General features: G+C 40.5%; 1 protein-coding gene and 1 long non-coding RNA gene across 2 annotated transcripts in view; one reads left to right on the top strand and one right to left on the bottom strand.

Moving 5' to 3' along the window:
* LOC130709110 (uncharacterized) overlaps positions 1-20,648 on the top strand; it is a 151,772-nt gene that overhangs the window by 62,028 nt on the left and 69,096 nt on the right. The window lies entirely within an intron of this gene.
* On the bottom strand, positions 5,320-5,741 carry LOC103007245 (oocyte-expressed protein homolog). Its single transcript, XM_028161812.2, is given in 2 exon segments — positions 5,320-5,627; positions 5,630-5,741. Coding segments are annotated over 2 exon segments (420 nt in total).

Here is a 20,648-nt window from a genome sequence, read left to right on the forward strand (position 1 = left end):
TGGCTCTGCCACATATTAGCTTGTGACCTCAGGTGAGTTATTTAACTTCTCTGGGCCCCTCAGTGTTCTTGTCTGTAAAGAATAATAAGAGTCTTATTTATAAAGAGTAAATGATGATTCACTTTGCTGTACAGTAGAAACTAATACAATATTGTAAAGCAACTATACTCCAATAAAAATTAAAAAAAAAAAAAAGAGTAAATGAGATAGTAAGTGTGTAGTGCTTAACATAGTGCTTGGCAAGTAACAGGCATTAAAGGAGTGATTAACATTATTACAATGATCCGATACATAGCACTGGACTAGGAACATTCTTCATATTCAACCTACCTTTGAGGTACGCCTCCATATGTGTTCTCTTTTCTTAATTGTTCTGTGATTTCATTGGGTCCCACCTTGTACTTCTGAACAGCAAAAATGAAGTCAACTCTTCCTTTGTTCCATCTCAAGTCCTCCTCCTCCTCCATGACGACTCCTAAGATTTCTTTAGTTCTCAAGGATCCCTTCCTTTTCTGAACTACTGAGTTACCTCTTACATCCAGAAGCCATTTAATTGATTGCTCTGTACCTTCATATATGCTGTTCAGTCTCCCCAAATACGCTAGAGGCTTCTGTAAGATTCCGCTCCTTCTTTTGACTGTCATAGCAGAGCGCTGAAGCTATCAAAGGATCTCAGTGAATAATTAGTAGGTGAGTTGATATACTGTGCCCACCAATGACACAAGCCTAGTTCAAGAGCAATTCAGGATTTTAGAGACCCATTATTTCCAAACCAAAATCAGCACATGTGATTTTGTCAAGTACAAGCTGACTTAGGGGAAAGTGGAGCAGAAGATTTGAAATTGAGACTGTTCCAGAAAATTCAGGAGGTGTCTTCATGATTCAGGTAGAGAATAGCCATCAATGTAGGAAATTACTTTTCTCAGTGAATCTTCTTGGCATGCAAAGTATTTTTACAAGTCTGGTTTGTAAATCTCTTCTGGCCAATGAAAACTTGATGACCTCTCTGGTTGCTTCTTCTTCTTTTTTTTTCTCCTCTTCCTCTTCCTTCTCCTCTTCTTCCTCTTCTTGCTCCTCCTTCTTTTTAACAAATTAATTTTATGTAGAGGAACTGGGACAATAACAGTGACTGGGAAAAACAAATAGACAAGGAGAATCTCAAGGTAACCTTAAATTTTAACTTTAAATTTTATAAGAATGTTCTGGATGGTCAGTGTGACTCCTATTTACTCTTATATAACTCCTATAAAGCATATATAAATATGCTTTCTGCAAAAGAAGTGTTCCAAAAAAATTTGTGCAAGTTGATTTCTGGAAAGGCTTATCATATTTTGAATCCATAGAAGATCTTTATAGACATTCTACAGTGATTCCTTTTGTCAAGAAACAGGTGTATTAGTTGTATGTTGTTGTATAAAAAATTACCCCAACATTTAGCAGCTTAAAGCAACATTTATTATCTCTCAGTCTCTGGGTCAGGCATCTGGTGCTGCTTATCTGGGTCCTGTGGTTTAGGCTTTCTACTATCAAGGTGTCAGCAGAGCTAGTCATCTCCAGGTCAACTGGAAATGGATTCATTTCCAAGTTCACACACGTGGATTTTGGCCAGAGGCTTCCTACAGTTCCTTGCTTGTGGGTCACTCCATAGGGTAGCTCACAATATGGACATTTGCTTCACCAGAGCAAGCAAGTGAGCAGAGCCAGAGAGAGAGAGAAAACCATCAAGACAGAGTCACAATTGTTTATAACTTAATCTCAGAAGTGACACCCCATCACCTTTATTGCATTCTATTTATTAGACGTGACTTGTTAGATCCAGCCCACACTTCCGGGTTGGGGATTATACAAAGACATGGGGACCACGAAGTGTGTATCATTGGCGGCTGTCCCAGAGAACAGGGGACAAAGACAAACAATTGTCTTCGTTAATCTGGATTTTTGCATTTTAAATTTATGTGACATACCTCTGTGCAAAGTGGAGTTGAGAACTTCCTAATTCATGTTTCATCTGCTTGCATCCCCTAAGAAAATACTTGTGGAGATAACTTAGTCATTTAGAGTTAACCTCCTCTTTCTCTAGGCTCATTCATCAAATTATAGGTTAAATCAGAAAGAAGCAAAGAAAAGACCATAAAAGGAAAGAAGCTGGTACTAAAATTTTTTCCTTACTGTAAAAAATTTTCAAGATACAGAAAAGTCGAGAAAGTAGTATAATAAACTGCTAAGTATCCCTTACTCAGAAGAAGCAGTTCTAGCATTTATTGAGCACCTGTGCAAATCATTGTGCAAAATGTTTCCAGAGAATTGTTTTCACTAATCCATTCAACAACCTTATAAAATAAATATTATTTTACTTAAGCATAAGGTAAATATTATACTCTGTATGGAGAATACTGAGACTCAGGATGGGGTAAAAAAATTGCTCAAGCTTACACAACTAGCAGAGCTAGGATTTATTGTATTTTATTTATTTTCTCCAATTTTTTTTCTACTTCAGTATCACTCCTTTTCTCTTCTTTTTTTTATGTTACTATTGTCCTACAACTATACATCTTTATGAATTATAAGCCCATCAACAGTTTTATAATTATTGCTTTATGCAGCTATCTTTTAAATCATACAGAAGGAAAAAGTTACTAACAAGGATAAACTTATGCTGTCTTTTATATATATTTACCTATGTAGCTACCTTTACTGGTGCTCTTTGTTTCTTTGTGAGAATTAGAGTTACTGTCTAAGGTCTTTTTACCTCATTTGAAGGAGTCTCTTTAGGATTCCTTGTAGGGTAAGTCTGCCTTTGATCTGATCACTTGATTCTATTTCTATTTCTAAAACTATTTCTATCACACCTTACGGGCAGGGAGAATCCATGAGTCCCAGGACCAGCTTCCCACGAGGCTCTCAGTTTCATCAACCTGAATGTTGATCTGGCCAGAATTTCTCAACACTCTCATGAATCCTTTTCACTTTTCACTGCTATAGAAACTTTAATAAGCAAGTGAGTTGCACTGCTTTCTTGGTCCATTTTGTCCAATATCACACTACTACAGCCAGCCAGGGGTTAAGAAACAGTGAGGCAAGGAATAAGTAGGAACTGATACCCATAGATGTGATGTAAGTTTAAAAAAAATGCGGATAATTTAATCATAGATCTAGTAAGAAAAGCAGTGAGTTTTTGCTGAAGTCAAGTAGTAAAATTAGGAATTGAGTGATCAGATCAAAGGCAGACCAAAGTCAAGCCAAATCTAAGCAAGTAATCAGCTATGAGCATCATAACACAAAGAGATCTGTGCATTACCTAACCAGGACTAGTTTTGTTCAATGCTTGCAGCTCTGTAGATGACAGTATCAGGATTGCATAGTATTTGCCTGGTAGAAAGCTCAAAACAGGGCATAATCTAGGACGTAGAAGGGAGAACCAGGATTCCTCCTCTGGGTCCTATCCTTCCCATTGTGTGCAATTGGCATTTCTTAACTTTGAATAATGTATGCAGGGCTTCTCAGGGTGTGAAAGAGGCATGGACATCTTGAGGCTCCAGGTATAATTTTAAAAAGAAGAAAATGTGCTATGTTTTAAACGTTTAATTTTGTCAGTGTATCTCAGTTACAATATGTGCATCTTCATTTTGGAGAGAACATTGAAAAATCTGAGTTTCTTGTCTTTGTAAAATGTGAGACCCATGATCAGTGGGCCTTCTGGTCAACTTCCCTCTCCCCAGCCATACCCTGTGATAGCTCAGAAGGCAGACACCCATTTAAAAAGTATGGGTTTTGTAAACTGATTCATGCTTACCACAAAAAATTAAGTACTATAGAAAAGTTAAAGAAGAAAGTAAAAAACAAAAAACCAAGCAAAGCAAAACCCACTATCAACTACCCAGAAATAAACATCAACTTTTGGCAGACAAGATCTTTGTCATCATCTCTCTTTATATGTATCCTTATGTATGTATAGATATAATTCTATAAAAATAGGATCTCGGAGGGCTTCCCTGGTGGCACAGTGGTTAAGAATCCGCCTGCCAATGCAGGGGACACGGGTTCGAGCTCTCGTCCGGGAAGATCCCACATGCCGCGGAGCAACTAAGCCCTTGTGCCACAATTACTGAGCCTGCACTCTAGAGCCCGCGGGCCACAACTACTGAAGCCCGCGCGCCTAGAGCCCGTGCTCCGCAATGAGAGAAGCCACCGCAATGAGAAGCCCGCACACCGCCACGAAGGGCAGCCCCCGCTCGCCGCAACTAGAGGAAGCCCGTGAGCAGCAACGAAGACCCAATGCAGCCAAAAATAAATAAATAAAATTATTAAAAAAAAAATAGGATCTCATTATAAATGCTTTTCAAAAATAAAAAGCATTCAATTTTTCTTTACTTGAATTTAACAGGAGAAAAACAAATGAAATTGATAGAATTGCTCAACCTCAGAGTAATAAGAATTTCTTCATATCAAGCAATTTTATTTCCTAAAAGTCTAAAATTTCAGAAGATTCTTTCTCTTAAAAAAAAAAAAAAGGGACTTCCCTGGTGGCACAGTGGTTAAGAATCCACCTGCCAATGCAGGGGACACGGGTTCGAGCCCTGGTCCAGGAAGATCCCACAGGCAGCGGAGCAACTAAGCCCGTGCGCCACAACTACTGAGCCCATGTGCCACAACTACTGAAGCCCGTGCGCCTAGAGCCTGTGCTCTGCAACAAGTGAAACCACTGCAACGAGACGCCCACGCACCACAACGAAGAGTAGCCCCTGCTCACCGCAACTAGAGAAAGCCCGCGCACAGCCACAAATAAATAAATAAATAATAAAATAAATTTATAAAACAAAAAACCCAAATACCAAAAGACTTCCACTTATTTCTAATGCTTTTAACTTACAAACAATGTTGCAATGAATAACCTTATATATGTGTTGTTTTGGGGGGGTGTGTGTGTATGTGTAATTTGCAGGATAAATTTCTCTAAGTAGAATTTGCTGATGTGTATACACTAACATGTTTAAAATAGATAACTAGTAAGAACCTGCTGTATAAAAAAAATAAAATTCAAATAAATAAATAAAAAGAATTTGCTGGATCAAAGGGATGAACAGTTATGATTTTGGATGATAATGCTAAATTCTTCATAGTTGCACGAATTTACATTCCTATGAGCAATAACCATTGCTCATAGGAATGTAAATTAATCAGCAAAATAATCAGCAGCAAAATAATCAAACCACTATCCATCAAGATACAGGAAAAAAATAAATGCATAGATTTAAGGATATTTGCTTCTCTTGAACTTTAGTAGCAGAAGGAGAACTGTTCTCATGCTCCTGACAGCACTTACGCAACAGGACGCTGGGGGACCTGGGGACCCGGTGCCTGGGCCTTCAAGAACTCCTCGCGTTGTTCCATCTTCTCAGCTCGGGCGCGCTGCTCCCGGTGACTCGACGCCAGGCTCAGGAGCACGCTCTTCACCCGGCGCTGGACAGCCGGCCGCCCGAAGCCGGTGATTTCCACCAACTTCCCGGCGTGAACTGCGTCCACCATCAGCAGGGCCTGGCTCATCCACTCCATTTCCGGAACCACGTCTCGGTCTGGGCGGAAGATCGAGTCGGCCAGCCACGCCTCCAAAGAAAACACCAGCGGTTCCTCAGCTCCTGCACAGGAAACCACCACGGCCGGGAGCGAATCCGTGGCGGCGGAAGTGGGAACCCCAGCAGCCTGTCCCCCAGAGCCTCGGCGGCACCCGCGTCGTCGACCATGCTGGAACCGGCAGCCGGTGGGTAAGGGGCGAGCAGCTATCGCGGGATTTTCTTTCCCCATAACTTCATTAACAGAGTATTATCTAGCTTTTGACCTTTGCTAATCTGGTAAGTGAAAAATGGTAGCTCTGGTTAATTTTAATTTGTATTCTTTAATTATGAGTGAGATTGAACATCTTTTTATATTTAAAAGATATTTGTATTTCCTTTTTTGGGGATTGTTGTCCATTCAAAAAAGTGAGTTATTGGTTTTTTTTCTTAGCACTTTATACATGCTATAGGAAAAGTACCCCTTTGTTTGCAGTATAACGATGTAAATGTGTTTTCCCAGTTTGTTATCTTTGGAATTTATTTTCCCAGTTTGTTGTTTGTCTTTTGAATTTGTTTATGGTGGCTTTTGCCTTGCAGAAATGTTTGATTTTTATATTGTCAAATTTATAAATCTTGGGACTTCCCTGGCGGTCCAGTGGTTGAGTCCACGCTTCCACTGCAGGGGGTGCAGGTTCGATTCCTGGTCAGGGACCTAAGATCCCACATGCCGTGCGGTGCGGGGGAAAAAAAAAATTATAAATCTTTTTGTTTATGGCCCTTGAGTTTTGTGTCATAGTTAAGAAGGCTTTTCCCACTCTGAGTTTATTAAAGAATTCTCTCATGATTTCTTGCAGTATATTTATAGTTTCATTATTTAAACTGAGATCTTTGATCCAATAGGAGATTTTCCTGGTGTAAAGTGGGAAGTACTGATACAACTTTGGTTTTATTTTTAGATGGCTCCCCGTTTTCTCCAAATCATTTATAATATAAATCTATCTTTTCACCATTGAATTTAAGATTCCATCTTCATCTTTACTAAGTAAGAGAGAAGGCTTATGTATGGAGGTTGTAGAATATATTTGAATGCTAACGGGAATGATCCAGTAGAGACGGAGAGAACTGAAAATTCAAGAGTAGAATCCCTGAGATGGTTAAGGAACAAGATTCAGAACAGTTTAGTAATAAATAATGAAAGGTAACATTTTTGAGGGTTTATTATATGCCAGGCAATGTTTCAAATGCTTTACCATGGATTAAACAATTTAATCCTCTGAATAAGAGTACATTCCTACTTATTATTATTGTTATTATTTTTTATTTTTAAATTTATTCATTTATTTATTTATGGCTGTGTTGGGTCTTCGTTTCTGTGCGAGGGCTTTCTCTAGTTGTGGCAAGCGGGGGCCACTCTTCATCACGGCGCGCGGGCCTCTCGCTATCGCGGCCTCTCTTGGTGCAGAGCACAGGCTCCAGACGCGCAGGCTCAGTAATTGTGGCTCACGGGCCCAGTTGCTCCGCGGCATGTGGGATTTTCCCAGACCAGGGCTCGAACCCGTGTCCCCTGCATTGGCAGGCAGATTCTCAACCACTGCACCAGCAGGGAAGCCCCTACTTATTATTCTTAATTAGTATAACCACTGTGAGCCCCACCTGCCCCTTTATTTATTTATATATACACCTCCCTCCCCACCTCAGTGAACTTCTTTCTTCACTGGTGCATGTTCCCTTGCCTGGCAAATAAACTTAGAGTTTGCTTTATGGATCATGTAATGGTCCTTGGCTTTCCCTTATAAGTTCACAACAACCTGCTGAGGTGGTTCTAAAATTCCCCCTATTTTACTCTCAGGGAATCTGAGGCCCAGAGAGGCTAAACAATTTATCCAAGATCACATTGCTACTGAGTAGTAGAGCCAGGCCTTGAACCTTTGTAGTCTAACTCCATGCTCTTAACAACAGCTCTGTGTTGAAATGGTAGGAGAGGAGATGATGAACATGTATATGCAGGTGGGTGGGGAATTTCATGGTGGGAAGGGGAGATGACTTCTCTTTTCCTATTGAAGTAGAAGATTATGATGAATATACAGAAACTGACCTGTCCAATTGCTTGATTATCTCCAGCCATGCTCACATGCCTCCATGTGGGCAAAGGAAAAGTCCACCCACTTTGGGGAGGAGGCTCTGGGAAGCCTGTGACTGGCCTGAAGAAACGGAGAATTGGACAGAGAAGGAGCCTCTAAAGGAGAATCAAATAAGAGAGTAATAGGGCACTGATGACCAAAGACCCATTTCACAATGTTCTCTGGAGCTGCCCTTGCTCTTGGAATGGATGTGAGCCTAACTGTTCAGGGTTCAGGGCAGGGAGAGGAGTCCTTTTCTATCTGCCCACACTTAGTTCCAGTTGGCAGGGGCTGGCAGGTCATTATCCTGATTTTCTCCAAGGAGTCAGTTTCCCCACTGTCAGACGGCAGTGGTCCTTGGCTGCTCCAAATCACAATCATCCTTTAACTGAACTTGGGTGGCTCTGGTTATGGGTCATTTCATTGCTGAGCTTCATCAGCCCACACACCTCGGCTGGGTTTCTAGTGTTTGCTCCCAGAACTGCTGGTGCTGTGGACTGTGAGAGCAGCAGGTGGAGAACAATCTCACGAAAGATACGAGAATACAGGTGAACTGGATAGAGGGTTTTAAAAAAAGAAGATGCATTGAGAAAGTAGCAGAAGCTTCAACCTTTTAATAAACGTTCAGAAAATCTGATTGCAGAGGTAGATACTGGGTTAGAAGATTGAATGGCTCCTAAGCCGCTCCCGTGAAGGGAGAGAGCATGGTTTCATCTTTCAGCTCATCTTTGAAACTACTGGTTAGCAGTCCTGGTGCGAAGTGCTTAATAAATGTTGAGTGGATTAATAAAAAAGGAGGGACTATCTTAGTGTCTTTGCTGTGCCAGTCTCTTTATGTGGAAATACTTTCTCTTCTCTACTGTAACTACTTGAATCCTACCCTCTCCTCTATGAAGCCTGCTCTGATTAACTCCTGCTCACAGTTTCTTCTCCCTTCCTAATGTCTGTAGTACAAATGCTATATTTTGCTAAATATTTGTCTATATTTTGCTTCCATGTCTCTCTTTCTCTCATTCTGGCTCTCTTTATGTGGAATACTTTCTCTTCTCTACTATAACTACTTGAATCCTACCCTCTCCTCTATGAAGCCTGCTCTGATTAACTCCTGCTCACAATTTCTTCTCCCTTCCTAATGTCTGTAGTACAAATGCTATATTTTGCTAAATATTTGTCTATATTTTGCTTCCATGTCTCTCTTTCTCTCATTCTGGCTCTTTCTCATAGTATATAGATACACACATAAACTTTCCAACAAGTGTGTACATTTCCTAAAGGCAGAAACTACCTCTTTTACTTTTTCCCTAACACCCATAGTTACTGATATGCTAGGTATAAAGGACTGTCTTTGGAATACTTATTGATTTAACTTTTTTTTTTTTAACACCTTTATTGGAGTATAATTGCTTTACAATGGTGTGTTAGTTTCTGCTGTATAACAAAGTGTATCAGCTATACAAAAACATATATCCCCATATCTCTGATTTAACTTTTTGTTGTCTCCAAAGCAACACTGTCAGAAAAAAACGCCGAGGACTTCTTGTCAACCCAGACTGGACACAGAAAGAATTGTAATGACTTTTCTGCCTAATCTTCTAGCCCCGAAAATGTATGCATCCTTGATCCGTAAGGGATGCGATTTAGCAGTGAAAATTGAAACGTAAATGAAAACATCTTTATCTGGCAGTATCCTGAAACTGCTGAGGTTTGCAGACACGATCTTCATGTGAATGTTAAAGATAAATACCCATTATCAGTCCATGTTCAAGTCCAGTGTTACTGAGCCACGACTGTAGCAACTCACTGATTTTTCTTTGAACATACTCTATTGACTTTGTCAACTCAAAGTTTAAAAATCAATAATTTTTTTCTCTCTGGTGAATATCATAATGATTTTCCTTTATGCTAGCCTAAAACTTCTGAGATTTTTTAAAAGTCTAGCAGCAGGTGTGAATGTTCAAATAGACAAAATTCCAAAGTACATGTTTATTATTGACTTAGCTCAGCTTCCAAGACAAGCAGAAGTTAAATTTCATCAGCTCTCTTTATACAAGCATGAAAGTAGATTCCGTAGAGAGAAGAACAGATAGAAGAGCGCCAGAAACATTATGGGGTAAATGGAGCAGACTTTCACAAATAGTCCCGACGTTTTCTCTTCCACGCCTGACTATCTGTTATATGTATTTTTATCACTGGTCCAGCCATAGCCTGGAGGTTTACACCACAGTTTTGAGGCTCTTCAGTGTAGCAGTCTCATTACCAAACTGCATATACGGTTTTATGGGAAAGCGTGAAGTTGAAAGAGTACTTGTTGGACCGTAAAATCGTTAAAAAAAATTTATTGAAGTATAGTTGATTTACAATGTTGTGTTAATTTCTGCTGTACAGCAAAGTGATTCAGTTATACATATATATTCTTTTTCATATTCGTTTCCATTATGGTTCATCACAGGATATTGAGTGCAGTTCCCTGTGCTATACAGTGGGACCTTGTTTAGTCATCCTATATATAATAGTTTGCAGCTGCTAATCCCAAACTCCCAATCCTTCCCTCCCCCGGCAACCAAGTCTGTTCTCTATATTTATGATTGACCATAAAATAATTTGATACACTCATGGAAAATCAGTTTTGGACTAAATGATCTTTAATATCTTATTCTGCTCCCAGATTCGACATCAGTTTCTTTTCATCGACCTAAAATGCACTTTCTAACCATTTTCACCTATTCAAGTCTTACTCTATTCAAATAGGACTTTTTCTGTGATTTTTCTACCTGGAAGTGATCATCCAATCCTTTGAACTCTCTATAGAACTTTACCTGTAACTCTTTTACTTGTAACCCTTCTTGCTGGTGTTTTAGTTACAGGTGTAGTGTCTTCCTCAATGAACTAAAAAAGCTTCTTAAAGGCAAGGAGAGTGTCTTGGTCACGTGTATACTAACCACAGCAGAGTATTGTGCCTTTCAAAATTTCTTTAATGCTCACTAAGTGCTTCTTGAACGTGAATAAGCTCCTTTGGTATATTAATGTTAAGATGCAAACTCGTTCATTCATTCAATCATTCATTCATGGAAGAGCTTGCATCTGGGGAAAATGAAGAGAATATAGGGCAGAGAATCTGCGTAAGTAGAAGACTAGTTGGGAGTAGAGTGGAGACATTTGAGTGGATAAGAGTAAGGCATCCTAATTTTCTTCCTGCCTCCAAGCTTGTGGCCACTGTCTACCCATCCTGAACAATGCTTTTACAACTTAAATCAGATGTTACTCTCCTGCTTAAAAACCTCCAGTGGTTTCCCATAATTGTATTGTGGTGAAATCCCAAGTCCTTACCCTGCCTTACAAAGCCTGACTGAACTGTCCATCTGTGTCACCTACTGCCTCTTCTCCACTTGCTGTATCCACACTAAACATCTTTTTGTTCTTTGGACATGTCAGTCTCACTTTCAGCCTAACTGTTCTAGACCTTCCCTCTGCCTACAGTACTTTCTCTTGAGCTTCTCTTGGCTGGCTTCTTATTGTAATAGCAAGTACAGAGGCTCAGAGGTAGTAGCTTGCTTGGCCTGCTTAGGAAAGAGCAGAGTGACCACTGTGCCTGGAGCAGGGTAAGCAACGGGAAGAAGGGAGAAATAAAGACTGAGCAGGGGTCAGAGGCAACATCAGTTGGGGCTTGTCCACAAGGTAAAGACTTTGGATTTTATTCTGGATCAGAAGAGAAGCTGTAAGGGATTTTGAGCAGAGGAATGACACAATCTGATGTATATTTAAAATTAATTACTCTGACTGCTGTGTGGGGAATGCTATACAGAGATTTAGAGTAGAAGCAGGAAGATGGGGTAATTAGTCCAAACGAGAGATGGTGGCATCTTAGATGAAAGTGACAGTTTGCAAAGGGACTTGTATCTAGAATATATAAAGAACTCTTACAACTCAATAATAAAAAGATAAATATTCCAATTTAAAATGGACAGAAGATCTTGTATTAGTTATCTTAGGCTGCCATAACAAAATAGCTGGATAGCTTAAACAACAGACATTTATTCCCCACATTTCTGGAGGCTGGGAAGTCCAAGATCAAGGTGCCGGCAGATTCAGTTCCTGATGAGGGCCTTTTCCCTAGCTTGCAGACAGCTGCCTTCTCATTGTGTCCTCACATGGTGGACAGAGAGGAAGAGAGAGCTGTTCTCTCTTCCTCTTCTCTACGCAGTTGTGAAGGTACAGGTTCCTATTTGCATTAAGTTACAGAGAATAGGAGAAACATTTTCCAGTCCTCTGTGAATAAATTTTTGAAAAGTATGATCAACCGTTGCTAAGAGAGTAGATCTTAAATGTTCTTACCACAAAAAAGAAATGGTAATTGTGCTACGAGATGGAGATGTGAGTTAACACTATTGCAATACCTAAGTGTATCAGATCAATAGGTTGTATACTTTAAACTTACACAATGTCATATGTCAATTGTATCTCAATAAAGTTGGGAGAAAATGCAAATACCCCCCAAATTAACAAACAGCACTAAGATTCAGAATGTGCTTACAGAATTAACTATTAGTCAATTTAGTAATTATTCTGTTGATTCTGAAGAAGAGAGTGGAAGACACAGCTTAAAGGAGAGATAGGAGTGTTCAGACAAGAACAATAAGGTCTGGATTCTGGTTTTGATTGTGCCCCTTCTGACAGCAGGAGCTTGAGTAAATCACTTGCCTTGTCTGAACTTCAGTTTCTTCTATAAAAACATTTATGAACATTCTTCTGTAAGAACATTTATAAGCACTGACCAGGTGTCAGGCACTAGTCTAAACATTTTATGAATGCTTAGAGCAAACCAATATATTGTTGTCATCATTTCCATTTTAAAGATGAGGAAATTGAGGCATCTAGAGATGAACGGACTTTATTAGTGGCGCCTCAAATATTTGAAACTGGGGCACTATGCTTTAACTCTCCTGACGAGGTCACCTGGTTTGCCTATCCCCCGTTCTCCATTCTGCTCTATGTCCTGGGGGGATGATCCATGTGGGTGTCCTTGCCCTCTGGCTCTCATTGAGTTCCAGCAAGGACAGGAGCTCAGAGGGTGGGAGGAGAGAGAGGTTGGACTCTTCCTCCCCCCAGGTGCCTGCCTGAGGTGTAACCACAGGTGGGCTGCATCCCATTCTCAAAGGTGATGTCTCTGGTCAGGTAGCCTCTCCATCTGTTCACATTCTAGAAACCAATCTTTTCCCAGCTCCCTCTGGCCTAGGAATGGCAACAGTTCTCCACTCTTGCCAGTCACGCTGCCCCATCCCTTACTGCTAGGATCCTTACTGATTGCACTTTGCCGTCTATAAAGTTGCGTACAAGGTACTATACCAGAAAGAGGTTCATTCTGTGGTCATAATATTGTCTGGCTGGGACCCCGGAGCCTGTGCTTATGTAAAGCCTCCTGGTTGGGCCTCTTGAAAGAAAAGAGCCGGAGCATGTTGCAGTGGACAGCCCCGGGACTGAGGTGCTTGAGGGAGTGGGGAGGGTGGTAAACACTTTTCACCGTTAACGTCTCGGCCAGAATTTGTAGAATGTACATACCTCCTAACCTTTCAAACTTTCTTAGTTCCAAAATACCAATATTCTTTCATTCACTGAGGATGTCACAAACTTGACAAAAACTCTTCCTTGTGCCTGGCACATTCCTTCTTTTTTGCCGAGAAAACTTCTTTGGATATCAGTGTGAGTATACTTGCTTAGATGACTTCCTTGGACATGCCTCTTGGTCCTGCCAGAATAAATCAGTATTCTCATTACATGCTCTATTAGCTTTTGGGAACTTACCTTCACAACCCTTACTAGAGTTTATAATTCTGCATTTGGGGATGATTCGGTCCATGTCTCCTTTCTCACTAGAAGGGGTGCTCCAGGAGGCCTGGGGTTGTTCTGGTTTTGCTCACCATGAAATTTCTAGAACCGAGCACAGTGACCCCAGTGTGCTCTGAAAAGGCTTGTTGAACGAATGGCTGGGTGTGTGACTGAGCATCCTATAAAAGGGTGAAGATGGTAGACTGGGAACAGAAAGAGTCGGGAGAGTGCTACTTCGGGGCTCCAGGTGCATCTAAGCAGAATGGGACCATGATTTTCCTGGGGCCTACAGAAGTGTTGAAATGCTTGAGGAAAAAGCTTTCTTTTTCTCAGGAGGCAGTAGACTACCTTTAGAAGGGACCAGACTGATGCCAGAAACGGCAACAGGAAGAATATATCACAAAGTTAAGGAAGTTCAGCTTCCACCGTGAACACGAGACATGAGACCTGGATGAGGGAGTTTCCTTACCATCGTCACTGTTGGGCCACTGATGGAGCCTGGAAGACGGGACAGGAGAGAACAGACCAAGTGAGTTGGATGCTCTGAGCTTCAGAGAACTTTAGGTACTGCAAGAAGAATGTGTACGAAACTCCAGAATCCAGTTAGAAGGAGAATGAGGGGGCACTAGTGACTTCAGGGGATAGGCTTGAAATAATGACTCTTCTCTTTACTCTGTATTTCATGTTGTTATCCAAATACCCCTTTTAATTACATATCTTACCAGGTGTGGGACATGTGTGTTAGAAGATGTCTTTTAACTTAGCCATTGCTTTTAATGATTTCTTCATCCTCTCTTCCCCACAGAAAATGATATTTCAGCGTTGATTCAGACTCCTCTGTAACATCTTTCCCATACTGTTTCTGTACATTGGCACCATATTTGAATTTAGAATCATGAGCCATTGGATAATCTATTTCCTAATTCATTTGGATCCAGAGTTGGGCAACATCTTTATTTTTTAGTATTTTTTATTTGGTTTTGCATTTTTCCATTTAGCTTGCTCACTTGGATAGAAGCTTTCCTCAGTATAAGTTGCTTATTTAAATCAGCTGACATACCCTAAATGGAAAAAAAAAACAACAACTCACTTCACATGTAAATAATAAAATAGCATTTCTAAGTTTAGCTAGAAGTTTATTATTGAATTCTGTAGGGAACTGATTGAACGAACCCCAAATACCATCCTTTTTTGACAAATGTGTATGAACAGTTATAATAGTGCTGTGAACTCTGTCTGTAAGGCTGCAAGCCAAAAATCTTTGTTTCACAAAGGGACTGTTGTTCTTTGTGAATAGGCAATTATTCAGTGGCATTTCTGAAACTGGAAGCTGAGTAAAGCAGTTTGTCAGTGGACAGCCTAATAAAAAAGTTCCATTCAAAAATGGTTTAAGTACTGATACACTATGTATATATCTATTTACACATGTAAACATTACTTCTATATACATGTGACATTGATAAGGTATTTATCTTTAAAGTGTATTCATTACAGCAAATTTTATGGTGATGAAAAATTTGGCAACATTTTAGTGTAAAAATTGGACTCCCCAAAACTATTCTGTTTATAAATTTAATACATACTTGTAGCAAGTGCAACAATAAATCCATAATAGTTTTAAAAAAAGAAAATGTCCAAAATCTGACTATCTAGGAACAAACAGGGTTAACTTCCCTCCACAAGTATCACTCAGAGCTCTTTCCAAGCTAGTGAATATAGGTATACGTCATCATTTTTAACTGCAACTGTTCACAACATCAATTTTTTTTTAAATTTTATTTATTTATATTTATTTTTGGCTGTGTTGGATCTTCGTTTCTGTGCGAGGGCTTTCTCTAGTTGCGGCAAGCGGGGGCCACTCTTCATCGCAGTGCACGGGCCTCTCACTGTCGCGGCCTCTCTTGTTGCGGAGCACAAGCTCCAGACGCACAGGCTCAGTAGTTGTGGCTCACGGGCCTAGTTGCTCCGTGGCATGTGGGATCTTCCCAGACCAGGGCTCGAACCCGTGTCCCCTGCATTGGCAGGCAGATTCTCAACTGCTGTGCCACCAGGGAAGACCCCACAACATCAGTTTTTAAAACCAAAGTTCAAAACCAATCTGTCTTAACCCAGGTTCCCTATGAAACAGAACCCAAGACAAGAAAGGTGCAATCCCAGGGGAGCCAGAGTGAAGGAAAAGATGTGTGAAGTAGTGAAAGTGGGAAGCCTTTGCTTCACAAGGAGACCCTAAGAGGCACCTGTTCCTTAGTAGGTACATCTGCTTGGTCCTGCAAGATGTACCCAGGAAGACTATGTGGAGAAGTCAAGCCTCAGAACAGTGTTTTGGAGGGAGGAAGGGAGAGGACTTTCCCTGCTAGCCCCTCTCTTCTCTCTTCCACTGGTCCAGGTTTTCCTTACCAGGAAGTTGACTCCCTCACACTCCCTCTCATCACTCAGCATCTTTAGCAGCCACTGGCCGAACAAGATTTCAGGTTCTACAGTGAAATTCTCCATTGGAATTTGCAAGTGACCGGGAGAGTCAGAGACTGTGAGTGTGTGGCTGGTTGGCCATAGGAGGTGGGCTACTATGAGTCTTCGAAGAGTGGGCCAGCCATAGCAATAGCCAAGGCAAAGCAAAGGGTCTCAGAGCCAGGTGAGGCTGAGAGAAGCTGCAGAGGCAAATAAAATATATCCTGAAGTAATAGAATTCTCCAGTTTTCATTATAATATCTAAGGCTGCAATGAAAATCATTTTATATGCATCTTGTGTACTTGTCTGCGTATTATCTTAGAATAAATTCTCAGACATGTGTTGATGAGTCAAAGGCTTCTAAATCCCAGGGAATTTTCCACATTCCCTTAAGAGAAATGAACAAGGAAAGGCAGGTTGTCCAGGAAGCTTGGGGGGAATCTAGTTTCACAGCATGCCTCTCGCCTTGGCAGCTGGCTGGATTCTGCTGCATGATTTAGAAACAATATGGGAGGTTTAGAATTGTCCCTTTTCTTATTTTCTCAGTTTTCGTCTCTTTTCTTACTTATATACCTGATGTTCAGCCTAAAGATGGTTCAACCAAGATGTTCTAGCAGAGATATGCGGTCACTTTGACTTTAAAAACTCCTCTTTCCTTCTGGGAAGGTTGTCTACAACAACCAAGCATGTGGATTTGAGAGGGACTATGGGATTGACTGGTGGGCTAGGGGGGCTACTACCCCAGTCACCCCCACCAGCCTGGGGAGGGCAGCGGTGAGGCCGATGTTGCAGCCAGACTGTCCTGTGTTCCATCACTTTCCTCCTGCTAACTCGCTTGTGGCCCTGGGCGAGTCACTCATTCTCTGCTTTACTTTCCTACTTCTATTAAATGAGGGGTTGATACTAAACTAGCCTAACTCTAAGGGACCCTTTAGCTTCAAGGTTTCGGTAAAAGGCCAGAAGTACAACTTAACGAACTTTTATTTCTCCTTTGGTGCCAGACAGAAAAATAAAATATAGTGAATAGAAAGTCAGGAAGCTCTGCCAAGTCATAGCAACACTTTAAAATTTTTTGTAAATATTATTTATAATAGTGAAAAATTGGAAACATTCCAAATGCCCCAAATTAGGAGAATGTGTAAATCTTATATCTCTTTGGGATGGATTATTATGCAGCCATTAAAAATAGTGTTTTCAACTGGAAAGATAAATAATAAATTAATGAAAGTGGTTACTTTAGTGTAGAGAGGGTGATGGTGATGGTGGTGATGGTGGTGGCAGTGGTGGAATCAGTATGGAGTGAGACTTCTTAATATGCACATAAATTTATTTTGTTTTGAGTTCTTTAATTCCAGTCAATATCAAAATTTTTTTAACTTAATATTTTGCAAATATACTTAATGACATTTAAAAATATTCATGACTAAGATATTTTAAAAGCAGAGTGTAATATTTTACAAATGTATGTGTATAAAATGACCCTAATTTTGTTGTAAAATGCATAGAAAAAAATTGAAAGAAAATAAAGGATTAACAGCTATTCTCTTTGGGAAATGAGATTGGAAGTAATATTTTTGCTTTTTATTCATTTTTATATTATCCAGTTTCTCAGCAATGAGTGTGTATTAGTTTTCTCAGTGAGAAAAATATATGTTTGATTCTTAATAGTATATATAGAAGAATGTGGGAATATGTGCTGTCTCCAGCACATGTGGGTATTCATACCGTATACTCCCAAATCTACCAGGAGCTTGTAGTGACTGATTGTGAGTTAAATGATTCCAGGGAGGTCAGAAGGGCCAGAGAGTCTTCTTCCAATACTCGGTCAGTTCCAGAAAATGCTGGTAATGAAATCCAGTCTGAGGCTAAGAAAAAATATGTGTTGTAGACTGACAGTCGCTAAAATATACTCATGGAAATATGGGTTTTGACGGGTTGCTTCTCAATAAAAGAAGTCTTTAGGAGAAACTGGATTAAGATGCAGATTGAGCACACACCATTCTGTCTTCAGGTTCATCCCTCAAAATCATAGGACACACACATACATCTATACCTATACCTATACCTATAATCTATATCTATATCTATATCATCTTTCCTTAGAGTGCCAGAAACCAAAAGACACCATCAACGGATCCACAATTCTGAAGAATTTAGATCCACAATTCTAAAGAATTACCAGATATGTAAATCACTTGAAAATAATTTTAATTCAGGTGGTGGATTAAGTACAAACTTTCACCTACTCTTCCTCCTGAGACCCCTATTTAAATGATAGTAAAGAAGTTTAAAAAAAGTATAAACTCAACAATTCAGGGGGCATCAACAAAGCAGATATTTAATAATAAAGCTAAATCAAGGAAATCAAATGCTAAAATAAGTACAGAGGGCAGCTGACCTACCCCACAGAACGCATAGAATGGCCCGATTCAAAAGTCAGGAGTGACGGTGGGGTGGACATTGATGGGACTGACTGAAGATTCAGATGCAGATTTTTTTTTTCTTTTGGCCGTGTGCAGCATTTGGGATCTTAGTTCCCTGTCGAGGGATCAAACCTATGTCCCCTGCAGTGGAAGCATGGAGTCCTAACCACTGGACCGCCAGGGAATTCCCTCAGATGCAGATTTAAAAAAAAAATTTATTTATTTTATTTTTGGCTGCATTGGGTCTTCGTTGCTGGACATGGGCTTTCTTTAGTTGCAGCGAGCTGGGGCTACTCTTGTTGCAGTGCTCGGGCTTCTCATTGTGGTGGCTTCTCTTGTTGCAGAGCATGGGCTCTAGGCGCGCGGGCTTCAGTAGTTGTGGCTCACGGGCTCAGTAGTTGTGGCTCGCGGGCTCTAGAGCACAGGCTCAGTAGTTGCGGCACATGGGCTTAGCTGCTCTGCGGCATGTGGGATCTTCCCGGACCAGGGCTGGAACCCATGTCCCCTGCATTTGGCAGGTGAATTCTTAACCACTGCACCACCAGGGAAGTCCCTCAGATGCAGATTTATGGCTCCACACGTCCACCTCTTCTGTCTCATCAACCTAAAAGGCAGCTAGGCATTCACTCCTTGGCCAAAGTTTTGACTAAAGGATTTCTTTTTCCTTAAGAAAGAGAACAAACTGACAGGGATGAACTAGGATGGCCAGTGTGGATTTGGTGTCTCCGAGTAAAGTCCTTCTTATTCTGGCATTCAGGGTACCCCAAGCTCCCACCGCTTACTCTAAAGTGAAGCCAAGGGGAATAGGCTGTTTCCCAGCTCCTCACTCCCCAGGTGAAAGGAACCTGGAACAGGACAGTCACACACATCACAGAAGAGAAGGTGGAGCTCAGATATTCTAACAAGTATACAAAGCCTCAGGCAAGCAATTGTCCTTCTCCACCCCGACCATCATCACTTAGATGATAGAAAAGTAAGATAGCCAGTGTCAACATACAGATTCAGGGAAGCAAAATATTATCAAATACAGTGAAAGAAAATAAAGAAGACACACAATGAGGCAAGAACAAAAGGAATATCTGGACAGAGCTGCCAAGAATTAGCAAGATGAAAGGCAATGTGTAGAAATTTTGTGTGACTGATACAGACATATATCTATATGTATAGATACATACCTACATATATACATACATATATATTGATATATATATATATACATATATATATAGTGAGAAGAAATATAGCAGGCAAAGGACCAAAACCCAATTTAGAAGAATAAATGACTCAGAACATTCCCACCTGTTGCTTACCAAGAGATTCCCGACCTAGGGGAATAAATGTAGAAACAGATCAATGTATTAATGGGAATTTAGTTTGATAAAGTAAGTGGAGTTTAGATTCAGAAAATGATATTGTGGCAAGTAACTATCCATGTAGAAAAAATAAAGTCATATCTCTAAATTAATACAATATACAAAAAATCATATTGCTTAAAGAGCTAAACATAAAAAATAGTAAGAAACCAAAGAAAACTAAACAAACATATTTTTATAATCTTGAGTTATGTACAGTCTTCTTATGAAAACTGAAAACCTGAAAACTCCGTGACGGAAAAGACTGATAAATTTGAATGTTCAAACATTTGTGAACAATGAATGACAGCATAATTATGTTTAAAAGATTAAAAAATAATTGAGATAGCCAAAATGCCAAGAGAAAGAGTTAATAGTCAACATCTGACATTCAGAATAGGATTTTGCCACAAGAAATAAGCATATCAAGAGAAGGGAACTGGAGACAGAGCATTTTCACCTTGGAGAGGTCTCAGTTAGGAGGAGAATTAGGGAAAGCTCACCCTATCCAGTCCTGAGGGATTTTTGGGAAAAGGAACTGGATAACGTGCCAGGAGAGCAGATAATCAGACACATGTCCTAAGAGGAGGTAATGTCAGATCAATTGAGGGAAACACCAAGGGCAGAAGGGCTGGCTTCACCTTCCATATGAGTCTTGGGGGAGACAGCTGTGCAGAAGTCTTGTGTTAACTTTGTCGTGTCCAGTAAGCTTAGGAGAGGGAGAGAGGAGGGTGGAGGGTGGTGCATTTCTGAGTTCCTGTGGTTCTTCAAGCGGACACGCTGAGTTGAGAACCGTGGAGCCCACTATAAAGAGCGTGAGTTGGCCCTACACCAAACCCTGAGCCAGAGGGCAGGATGAAGTATGAGGCACATGCTCAGTGGAGTGTGCCAGTCAGCAGGGACTGGAGCGGTCCAAGGCAGTGGTGGTG

Source organism: Balaenoptera acutorostrata, chromosome 10, assembly GCF_949987535.1.
Source record: "Balaenoptera acutorostrata chromosome 10, mBalAcu1.1, whole genome shotgun sequence".
Lineage (NCBI taxonomy): Eukaryota > Metazoa > Chordata > Mammalia > Artiodactyla > Balaenopteridae > Balaenoptera > Balaenoptera acutorostrata.